This window comes from Equus quagga, chromosome 21 (genome assembly GCF_021613505.1).
Source record: "Equus quagga isolate Etosha38 chromosome 21, UCLA_HA_Equagga_1.0, whole genome shotgun sequence".
Lineage (NCBI taxonomy): Eukaryota > Metazoa > Chordata > Mammalia > Perissodactyla > Equidae > Equus > Equus quagga.
The window spans coordinates 27,714,542-27,726,665 of NC_060287.1; the positions used below are offsets into that span (position 1 = coordinate 27,714,542).

A 12,124-nucleotide genomic window follows, 5' to 3' on the forward strand; every position below is an offset into this window, starting at 1 on the left:
GGACCAGGGGCCCCTGGATAATTTCAAGGAGTCCCTAAGGCCCTCCCTTTTCCAACTATCTGTGCAAGGCCAGATTTTCCTCCAGTCATCCAACCAAAACAACATATCGCAAGAGAGTGAGTGCAGAAGCAGATATGAGACCCTAGTGTCTCCTGGTAAGCCAGGAATTGGAGAGATTTGCAAAAACACCAAACAATGCCTCTCTTCTGGCTAATTTTTTTTTTTTTAAAGATTGGCACCTGAGCTAACAACTGTTGCCAATATTTTCTTTTTTTTCCTGCTTTATTTTCCCAAGCCCCCCGTACATAGTTGTATATCTTAGTTGCAGGTCCTTCTAGTTGTGGAATACGGGACGCCGCATCAACGTGGCCTGACGAGCGGTGTCATGTCCGTGCCCAGGATCTGAACCCTGGGCCGCCGCAGCGGAGCGCGGGAACTTAACCACTCGGCCACGGAGCCAGCCCCACTTCTCACTAATTTTTATTTTAGAAAATAAAAGTTTTTAACTGTTTTTTTATGTGAACGTGTAATGGTTTGTTGCACTATTTCAAAATGAGTTAACAAGTATTTTTTACATTTCTGTTTCAATTTCTAATGTGAGAAATATGTGTAGATATAACCAACGTGAACAGAAGCCCTTTGGAGTCTGCAGTACTTTTTAAGAGTATTAAGGGGTTTGAGAACTGCTGACATAAGCCATCCATCGACTACCTACTCGTCCTCCGTCTCCCAAAAGATCTTGGCAACGAGATGGATATTCCTGTTGAATAATGGATGGGCTTGTTTTCAAAATAAATATCTCATTGCTTAACTTCCATGCCAGAAAAAGAAAGATCAAGAGGAAAGCAAAAAGAACCATCAAACAAGAGACAGAAAAGAAAGGAAGAGAGGGTTTTTTAAAAATAGACTTCATAAGAAAATATTCTGTTTCATGAAGAATTAACCTAAGGTTCTTAACCGGAAGCTTCTAGATGGACTTTGGAGGACCCAGGGATCCCCTGAAATTATATGCAGAAGGGTGGTCCGTGTGTTTTTCTCCCAGTTTTTCATTCGATCCTCAAAGGAGTCGGTGACCGAAGGTTATGAATCACTTGGATGTTGATGTCAATTTTCAGCTTGGGGAAATACTTGTCTTGAGCCTTTTAGGTTAAGTTGTAAAACAAAGCAAAATTTTAAAAAGCAACACAATTTTGCACGGAACTCAAGATCGTCTTCTGCTAATGTTGTACCCTTCATCTTGTCGAAATCACACCAAGCCTACTACTTGCCTATCCAAGCAGGAAAGCATCAGGGATGGCTCCTTCCACAGTCACCTTGGTCACCACTTTTGGTTACCAGTGATTCCGGCTACAGTTGTGAGCAGTTACTATGTTCTTTTCAGCCAACCACCCTCTTTTGCTTCTGTGCCAGAATTGTGGGGTTTGATCTTAAAATCTGAGGACACATGAGTTGAAACCTGTTCGAGCATGAGGAGGTAGCGTGGTGTGGGGGTAGGCTTCCGAAGAGCAACCCCGATCAGTGAGTCAGAAGACCTGGATTTTAATCTAATTGTGAGACCTTGTCACCTAATCTCTTTAGGTCCACTTCCTCCCCTGAAAAGCGATGGGGCTGGATAGAGAGATGATCTGTGAGTTGGGACTCAAAATCAGGCTGAAATGAATCCTTGACAGTGGCCCACAAGGACTGGGGGCTCTGCCCACTCCATACTATGGCGTGAAGAACTTCTGGGAATGCTGAGGTGTCAGAAACCGGACAAAAACACAAACCTAATCACCAGCGTCACATCTCCACACGGCGCTCAGAGAAGGGACCTCCTTGCTGCTCTCCCAAGGCTGCAGCTCCTTCAGACATTCTCAGCACAGATGCACACATTCTTTCATCTCTTAAGCAGATGAATGAAGCTCTCTCCTCAAAGTTATGCGCAATGGCTCCCAGCCAACACTTCCCTTTGAAACACAGAACCTGGCTAAAAGATGCTCCATCAAAGGGCAGTTTTCTTTCTCCACCTCACCCGCTGAAAGTCTCAGAGACACAGGAGAGCTGAACTCTAGAATACGAAGCCAAACTTTACCATCACAGCTAATAACCATCATTTACCGAGCATCTATTATGTGCAAGACATGATGCCAGCAGTTTGACATGAGTTCCCACGTGGAACCCTCACATGAGCCTCATTTAAGAGGCAATGGGATCAACCTAGGCTATATAACCAACAGGTAACAGGGCTCAAGATGTTAACTCAGATCTGCTGGACTTCAGACCCTCTTGTGTGCATGACACCAGGCTGCCTCCTCCTCTGTCCATTGACCAAGGGAATACCAAGAAAGTCAAGTTCAGGCCAAAAGCCCATGAGGTATCAATTAAATCAAGGGACAATCTACTCTCTATTTCTACAGAAATCAATGCAAAGAAACTGCTTTAAGTAGTACGGGTAACCCTCCCAACAAATGAATACAAGACTGACTCGCATGAAAACTTTTTTCTGCACGGTACACACACATACACGCTACTACTTTGAATTAAATATCCCGTCAGCACTTACTGTGTGGCAGACACATATGTGTCACTTTTTAAAGGCTAAATGTGAACTCCAGTGCCTTCGTGTTTCAGTAACATGTCTAACTCCTGAACAAATACAAAAACAGGAAGAATGGTCAAAAAACTCTTTTTTGATCATTTTCAAATAAAAAGAAGTCGTTCACATTTCAGATAAAATGTACTTTCTCCCAGGCTTAGACGCAATGCTCTTGGGCCAAATGTCTGCCAGGAACTCTTTTCCGAGGAGCAAAACTGCTGACAGAATGATTACAGATTCAACTGCATCACCAGGGCAGACGAGGAGACTTAACATCTAGGATCCAAGCTTGCCGAAGAGGTCCCCTGGGTCAGAAACTTTTACCAACAAAAAAAGAACTCTTTTCAAGGAAACGTCCACACCCACTGCCTCTTAAAATACACGGTTTGGAACATAGTGGGTTCTCAAGAAATCGCGTTGGATGAACACGCTGAACTTAGACTAGGAAGCGTGGGTGGACGGGTAGTGTTGTGCATAATTCTGGGGTTTGTTTCAAGTCATTAAAGATCCTCATTCAAAAGATAAAGTCAAATACGAAAATAATAGTTCTGTTCATTTTATAGACTCTGCAAAAGGCTTCCATGCACGGTATCCCATTGGGCTCTCCTAATGGCCCTGTCGGAGGCTGGTGTCACTCACCCTGGAGAGAGAAGGAGCCTGTGCCACAAACAAGATGGAGTGACTTGCCCAAGGTCACTGGTCAGTAAGGAGTGAGCCAGGATGCAAACATACTTCTTAGGATTCCTAGTCCGTTGCACTTTGTGTTACATTAAGTTGCCTAAGCAGTGACTTTATGAGACATCACAATCAGATGATCTCACTTCTATATATTAACAATTTTAGATGGCGACAAGCCAAAGGATGGAGATTTCATATAACAATTACACTGGAGAGCTTTCAGTGGTACTGGCTCTGAAGGGGAGAACTGCTTTGCCTGTCTTCTGGGGGCAGTTAGCCATGACTCAAAGGCTTACATTCTATCAGTGGGGTGTGGGATGCAGCAGAGGTCTAACTGTCTGCAGTGTTGGAGACATGGACATAGAGAGCCAGAATGCAGCCAGGCACCCCTCTCTAATGCTACACAGAATCTGTGCTAACTTAGCGTTGTTCCAGGTAAAAGGGACAGTCACAGGTGATGTTCCTTTGTCAACAGTCTGTATCAATGTACACTTCTCTAAATTCCGAAGGCCAGTACACCACCTTTTCGGATCAGTCCTGCAATGCCAATCTGGCGATGTCTTCAAGACAGAACATTCCGTGCCCTTCACGTGACCCTTTAAAAGGTCACCACCTCACCTGTCTCCCCACCCGTGAAACTGACAGTGCAGGAATAGCCCTCACAGGAGGCAGAGGGACCACATAGGGGTTATTCTATCTTTTCTATCATTACAGTCTTGATTCAGAAAAGAGATGGGTACAAATTCAGGTAGTTCACCCAGACACAAGATTCATGCTCACCTTCTCAGATCACAGTCAGGTTTTTTGTGTGTTTTTTTTTTTTTGAGGAAGATTAGCCCTGAGCTAACATCTGCTGTCAACCCTCCTCTTTTTGCTGAGGAAGACTGGCCCTGAGCTAACAGCCATGCCAATCTTCCTCTATTTTTGTATGTGGGATACCGCCACAGTGTGGCTTGATGAGTGGTGTGTAGGTCCACACCCAGGATCTGAACCTGCAAACCCCAGGCCACGGAAGCAGAGCATACAAACCTAACCACTGCACCACCGGGCCAGCCTCTAAACATAATTTTTTAAAAAGCAGGGGAAAAAGTCAAACACAGATTTCTTTAATCAATATAAACTTGAAAGAATATATAGTAAATTTTGATTATTCTAATACATAAATCTAGAGCGGCAAAAAAAAAAAGGGTCTGTATCCCCAGATAACTTGTATATGGGAATTTTTTAATTCCCAAATAAAATTAGAAAGCTGAGATTTTGAAATTTTTTTTTTAAAAAAAACCTGCTCTCATACAGGAACACAGACAATCTAATGCCAATTTTCTTTTCCCCTCGCCAGGTTCCCCACCGTCTCCCCATCATATCTAGACCCCTTTTCCGAGAGAACCTACCCTGGAAATGCCCGTTTGCCTTGCCCCAGAGCAGAGCCAGAATGTGCAGCAGCACCCGCTGGCCAGGTCAGCGTGCACCTGCCACTTTTCCACTCACCACAGTGGTGTTCACTGGCCACTCTGGTGGCTGATACATCTTTCAAGGCAAATGGGCCCCATCTGGATTTCTGATTGAAGCACCATTCCGCGAACCACCAACCCATCCTCAACACAAGCAAGGACTCCCAGAACTCCACTACAGGGAACAGCAGGACCAGAAAAGGACTAAGGGACGCAAAATTGCTTGACATTTTATTAGCCTCATGTGAACTGCCATTACCAATTAAGGTAACAGGTCCTCCTTTCCTTAGGAAGATGCTTTTAAAATCTCTGGAAAGTGTTTTCACACCCACTCTCTCACGCCCTAGACCCCCAAGCAGGCAAGTTGGGCATCTTTACCCTCATTTTTTCAGAGGAGAGACTAGGAGTCAGGGTTTGCCCAAGGTCAAACAACTAGCTGGCTGCAAAGTAGGAATTGGAACCCACTCATGTTATTCCTTCCACTACACCTCTCTCCAGAGACCGCGTTGGCCAGCATCGCAAGGAACAGGAAATTGAAATGGCTCCTGGTAAGGCGGTAAGCCTGCCAACCTCCGAGAGAAGCTGACAACGGACCGGAGCCCGCCCTGAATCTAAAATGCCTCCTCGAACGAGCTTCCGACTAACCTCTGCCCACCTGCGGCGCTGAAGAAGTCAAGTCCAAGAGGACACAACCCACCATGCCCATCTGTGCACGGAAAGGCCCATGTTAGAAAGGAAGCTTAGAATAAGCAAGATGCTCTTGAAGATCTGAACTGGAGAGGCAGCTTCCCAGTATGAATTATCAGCTTTATTCCCACTCCTATCACATCTCCCACACACACACTCACTCTCTTTCCTTAATTCCCACCCCTTAACCGCTGAACTGTAAGAGAGGCCAAGCAGAAGACAGCGGAATCCTCAGAGAAGCAGCACCAGCCGCCGCAGCCACCAGGCAAACAGGACAAACCCCGACTGAAAGATGGGAGTCTTGTAAGAGCAAAATCATGCACTTAAAGTCATGCACATTTCCAAAATATTGAAACAGATTTCAATCACTTTACCTGAGTTGTTTTTGCTCTTCTGCCTTGCATGCTGTTGCTATGGCTAATTTGTGGGTTGGTGGCACCTTCAGAAAGACAGTGAGATTTCCTACAGGGAAGTGTGTTATAATTACTGTACGGAAGAGCCTCTCCAGCCGCAGCTGGGGGCATCTTATGGTTTGCAAGATCGGGGATATCAGACACCAAATTCCGACAATAGCCTGCAAATTTGCTCCTCGGTCCCCCGTTCGCCGTCACCCCAGAGTTTTTCTGAGCATACAAGTCACTCAGGGAATTGGCCCGCTGACAGCTGCTGAGCCGCCGAGGGCTCGCCCGGGTTTCCATCCCCCGAGCCTCCTCGCAGTCTTTCTCTTCGGCGGAACCCAAGATTTCTTCGTTGCTTGTTAAATGTTCTTGGCTCAGATCAGAGAGTGAGAATTCCAGGCTGTCCTCTCGCCAGATGTCTGCAGATTTGGAGCGCTTCTTCTTAAAGCTCGCCGTCTCCATGAAAGCGGGCCCATTGGATGTATAGGGACGCTGCCTGCCGCCTCCCTCAGCCAAATATGTAGCGTCATCCCCGTAAAGCCTGCTCTCCTCCGAGTCTGGCATGCTCTGCACAGAGGCTGCTGTGAGGACGATGCTGCTGTCTACGCTGGGAGTGACAGAAGAATCGGTGTAAGACACGGGTCTCAAGCCCATATCCACTCGGTCCACCCAAATGGGGCTCCCGAAGTCCTCGAGGGTGCCTTCTTGGGAGAAGGGCTCCAGGCCGCTTTCGGCCAGGGACTGGGGGATGCTGGGGGTGCTGCTGGATCGGGTGCTCACTTCGGAGTTCCTGTGCATCACCTTCCCCGAGGAAGCGTGCCTCGTCCGCCGCGCCTTGTGTGACAGGCGCAGGGAGCGCGACGTGTGCTTGCGCCCCAGGCTGGCATGCTTTTCTCCATAAAACTCGTGCTCTACATTTTGACTTTCTGCGTTTCCCATGGTTTTATGGTCTGTAGCAAAGGGGAAAAAAAAAAAGGAGAGGATAAGTGAGTCACCAATGAGTATGGGCAGTTTAACAGAAAGAGCTCAGCATGCACGGAGGGCAGACAGCTTGGCAGGTAACAGGGCTCCATCCTATGTGCCCCGGGCAGGTATTCGGACGCTGACATAGTAGCAGATGAGAACTAACATCATCTACTGAGATTACCCCTCCGGAGATGTGAAATGAGAGCATAAACAAGATCATTAGAGAATTACACTTGTCTTTGCCCAGAGGGTAGCTGCCCACCAGCTTTCACAGGGCTGGCAACCCTTGTCTTCCTTTCTAAACTTTATAGTTATATATCTAAAGTTCTACTCCTGTCCATAAACCGAAAACTCTGAAAGTACAAACCAAAGTGTCTGCCAATTGAGTAACTTTCTGTTGGAAACTGTATATTGCAACAAAACAAAACAAAACTCAGAGGTGCACCCTCCCTCCCAATGGTCTTTCTGCTTCATTCGGAGTCCATCTACCCTGCAAAATCAATCAAAAATGGAAAAACTCAAGCTGTGAGTCCAACCAACTCTTCCTAAGAAACAAAAAGTCAAAAAGAAAAGGCGCTTTTACCTTTAATTCCACGGCATTCTGAAAACTTCGATTTTTGGTTTTTTGGAGTGGGTGTGAAGTGGGAGGGGGGAAAGAGGGAGACGGGTAAAACAAAATAGAAACCCCACTCTCCGCTTAGCAGCAGACTAACGGGTTTATTTCTGGGAGCAAATCCAACCAGAGAACATTCATCTGGTACAGAGTGCCCCGCAAACAGAAATTCACATTATGAAACCACTAAAAGTGATTCAGCCTTTTGGGATGATCCAGGTTAATTCAAGTCCCTCCTTAACATGTTTCCTGTGTCTCTCACTGACCTGATGACTGTTACCCACAGTGGGAAAGAGACAAATCTTCAAAGCTGGACATTGTCACTCTACTTAGCCTATCCTCCTTGCTCTGCAATGAGGTTTCTCCATACCATTCAAATTGTATACACTTGAGATACACGCATGAAAATGGCCAGAAAAGAAAGAAGAAAAATATAGTAGCTGAGTATATCTCTGAGCTGAATCTTCCAACCACCTACGTAGTCAGTCATTCAGAAATATATACTGAGCACCTACCATGTTCTAGAAGCCAGACATATAGCAGCGAACAAAAAGGACACATTCTCTACTCTCACGTAACTGATGTTTCAGCCAGAGAAGGCATATGATAAACAAAACAGTGAAAGGCAGCAGAGAGAAACAGGGAGTGAATTTACTGTGACCGTTACAAACAGTTTGAAACACCCTGGAATATAATATACCTTCACACTGATCCAGGAATCACTCTAGAATCCCACTGTTCGGTCTAAAATGTTGCTTAAACTCTTACAAGCACATCTTGACTGAAATGAAGCTTGTGGTAATGGGAAGGGAAAATCTCCACTTAATGTTCCAATGAGTTCAGAGGTAACTCATACAGACACTCGATGCTAAGCTGTTCCCCTACTGGAATGTTCCCTACCAGGTCACACATCATATGATTCTCAGAGGGAACTTTCCAAGAGTGAGCATCATCTTTCTACTAGCGGCAGGTATATTTCAAAGCAATAAGTTTATGCTTCTCTGGCTGGCGCCTTTAAGAAGCAAGATCAAAAAAATGAAAACTCTACTTAGTAGAGGGAAAACGAAAAGATCAACTGTCCATGAATGACCATCAATGTCACCTATATTCCTAAGACTAGCATGTGCCACATTTTTTTAAGTAAAATAAATAAGAATTTCAGGGACCGGCCCAGTGGCGCAGCAGTTAAGTGTGCAAGTTCCGCTTCAGCGGCCTGGGGTTCACCAGTTCGGATCCTGAGTGCAGACATGGCACCGCTTGGCACGCCATGCTGTGGCAGGCGTCCCACATATAAAGTAGAGGAAGATGGGCACGGATGTTAGCTCAGGGCCAGTCTTCCTCAGCAAAAAGAGGAGGATTGGTAGAAGATGTTAGCTCAGGGCTAATCCTCCTCAAAAAAAAAAAAAAAAAAAAAAGAATTTCGGTAGTACTAAAGGCCATGACCAATTTCTTAGAGTTCTTGATTTTTTTAAAGTATACATTAAGATACTTGGATGTATCTATGCATCTATATGTTTTGCCAATAAATAATAAAAAGCTTAGAACAAGTGTTAGCCACGGTCCCATTTTCAGAATCACATAGATTTAAATTTAAAAGGGAGAAAGAATTAGGGTGAAAGAAATTGAGTGGAAGAAAAAGCCAAACTCTCACCTCAGTATCCTAGGATGTACCCTCCTCTATCATATACACCAAAAGTTTGCAAATATAAACTGACAGACATACGCTCAACAACAAATTTTGGGTTAGGCTTATTTCTGCCAACAGAAAACCAATCAAGTTAAAAGCTTCAGGAGAGATTTCCTAAAGGAAATGGCCCCAGCCTTCAAGGACCACAGCACACCATGCATCACTCTGCCGGGTCTGTTATATTAATAGCATTTTTAGTAGCAGAAGTCTTTGCAGCCAGCCAAGGTAGGAGAGAAGCCATTTTTACCTCCAGAAGTAGAATTTAGAGATGAATGCCAAATCTCCTAAATCCTACCCAGAGAAATTCTCAGGGGATGACCTCAGCAGAGTCAGCAGGAAGTCTGAAGCAACTAAAGTTAAGAAAAATCTAGGAACGGCATAAGCACCCCTTAATTTGAAAGCTTTTCCTGAAAGGTCAGTGAGAACCAGGAAGGCCCATGTGGGGTCAGTGGGGGGACCCTGAAATAACATAAGCATGAAAAATTAAAACTGCTCATTGCAAACGACAGACACAATCTCCCCTTTCAGGAACAAACTCTGCCTCAGAGGTAACCCGCAGAATGTTGGTGAATTCAAAGTTCTGATCCTTTGCACGAACGAAGGTAAAATGCCAGCTACAGCCATCATCTTAATTTTTCCCTGTTCTCTCTTACTTAATTAACCCTCATCATTTATTTTTATTTCAAACAGAAAGGCTTGGTTTATATTTTACCTTTGCGCAAGTTTTATCTGTTCCTTTGAGCCTGGAAGCAACTTCTGGGCAGAGAGTGGCTTTGACTTCTTCTGTAGCCTCTACAGAGATTAGAAGTGTTCTACTTGTGATCAGCAGTCAATAACTGTTGATGCGTTTTAGCAACAAAAGCAAAGGTGAGGGATCAGTACCTCACCAATATCATCATCACACAGTCAGTAGGTAAGAGGGGAAAAAACAAGAGGGAGGAGGACAGGATGAAATGCAGAACCCAGGATAGAAGTGGAAAAGAAGTGTCAGAATAATCTCAAGCTGGAAAACGCTCCCAGTTCTAAACTGGAATTAAACTCAAAATTTCAGACTATGATTGACTTATGTAGAATGTTAGTGGTTCAGATAGCTTGCATTTCAGGGGCTAGTTAGCGGGAAGGGTATTAAGCAGGAGGTAGTGGGCAAGATTTTAACATACGAACAACGCTCAGTATTTGAACCTCAAGGCTCATACTTTCTTTTCAATGATCTAAGCTCTGGCTTCCCTAGCCTGCCCCAGGGCCTTTGCCCATGCTCTTCCCACTGTCTGCAACCTTCCTTCTTTCAGGCATCTACCTGGCTCACTCTTTCTAGTTCATTCAGATCTTGACTCAAATGTCACCTTCTCAGAGAAGGCTTTCCTGGCGTCTCTATCAAAATGCCAACCCCTCCCACAGAAATCAACTCTTCTTATCCCTCTTGTGTTTTTTTTTTCCCTCCTTAGCATTTATCACAACTGTAACAAACAATACATGTCACTGACTTCTCTTTTTTATTCTCTGTCCTTCCCACTGGAACCTGAGCTTCAGCAGGGCTGAAAGTTTTGCCTGTCTTGTTTAGCGCTGTATCCTCAGTGCCTAGAACACCGCGTGAAAGGTAGAAGGTGCTCAGTAGACAAATACGGAATGAGTGGATGACAAAATGAACTCTAATCTAGAATGCAAAAACTCAAACTCCTACAACTACAACAAAATATAGACGAGCACGTTACCACAATGTGATTTAGAGGAAACACACATCGGTCTTGAATATGCTGGCTCCTCTATATCAGAGTGCCTAGAAGACACACCGGTTTCCAGCGTGCCCATTGCTCTCTGGGCGCCCTCCTCCTGCAGATCTGTGCAGGTCCCTCATCCCAGGCAGCTGGCTTTAGGATTGCCCTGATCCATGAACTGAGTAGGGGGGTTCAGATTGTCCTACCCCATCCACAGTGTTCCCCAACCCCTAATTACCTGAGCCAAGAATTAAGGCCCTGCCTGTGTCTCATTTCACTTAATTCTTGCCCTCAATTCCTATCTTCCTCCCCTTTGGGGGGCTGTCCCTGCAGAGGTTTAGGAAAGAGATTCAGAGTTGAAAAGGCACCTCTCCCCATTGTCAGGGCGGAGAGCGCAGAACTGCTCAGCCTAAGACAATCCACAGAAAATGAGGACAAAGGAGATATAGAGGCAAGATGGGCAGGGGGTCAGCTGAAAATAGTAAGGGGTCAGAAAATCAGGAGATTCTCAGGGCCAAGGGTCAAGGACACTAGAGGGAGCGTGACTTTCTATTCTCTCCAACACCAAGACCTTTCTCTTAAAGCAATGAGTTTAACTTTTCAAGTGATCACAGTAACCTCTTTTAAATCCCAACAAAGTAAATACACAATGAAAGAGTTAAAAGATATCTTGAGGAACTTTATCAATAAGTATAAACAGTCATTAGGGTGATTCATAGATACATCAGGTAGGTAGTTCTTTCTTAGGGGCTACTTTTATAGATTTATTAGCCTACTAAGCCTAATGTGATAAAACTATGTAGAGCTATACACACACATTGAAAAAATGTCCAATTCCTGGTTTCGGTAGTTTACTGCAATTATGTATGATGCAACCATTAGGAGAAACTAGGTGAAGGGTATACTTCCTGTGTTCTACCTCCTATGAATCTATAATTATTTCAAAGTAAAAAGTTAAAATAAACAAAGCCTTGAACAACTGGAGGATTCTGTTAAATGAAATCTTGTTTAAAAGTGAGGATGCTTCACAAAGAAACATTTTTGAATCCCCTTTTATAGCTGAAAACCATCTAAAAGTTCTAATATAATTTCAATGAATTAGGCACTAAAAAGGAAGCATGTATTGGGCATCATTTAGCATAATATCAGGAAGTACAAAGCAAACACAGACCAACGGTCTAAAGTGAGGTTGAATAGAGAGGTAGGGTTGATTAACTGAGGCTAGAGCTTCTGTCTTAAGAAAGTAGTGAACAAAACTGAATTGCCAACCTCTGGTGCCAGCCAAGATGGATTAAGGTACTATGGCTGATCCTTCCCTCACTGATAAAAACTAAAAACTCGGGACCAAAGGAAA

At 44.5% G+C, this 12,124-nt stretch overlaps 1 protein-coding gene across 5 annotated transcripts in view; it reads right to left on the reverse strand.

The window, feature by feature from the left end:
- Positions 1-12,124, reverse strand: part of LOC124231562 (rho guanine nucleotide exchange factor TIAM1) — a 352,980-nt gene that overhangs the window by 122,389 nt on the left and 218,467 nt on the right. For all 5 annotated transcript variants that reach the window (XM_046648352.1, XM_046648354.1, XM_046648350.1 and 2 more), the window contains one exon: positions 5,766-6,739. In XM_046648352.1, coding sequence (XP_046504308.1) covers positions 5,766-6,728 — 963 coding nt within the window. In that variant the 5' untranslated portion in view covers positions 6,729-6,739. The remainder of the gene's footprint in view (positions 1-5,765; positions 6,740-12,124) is intronic.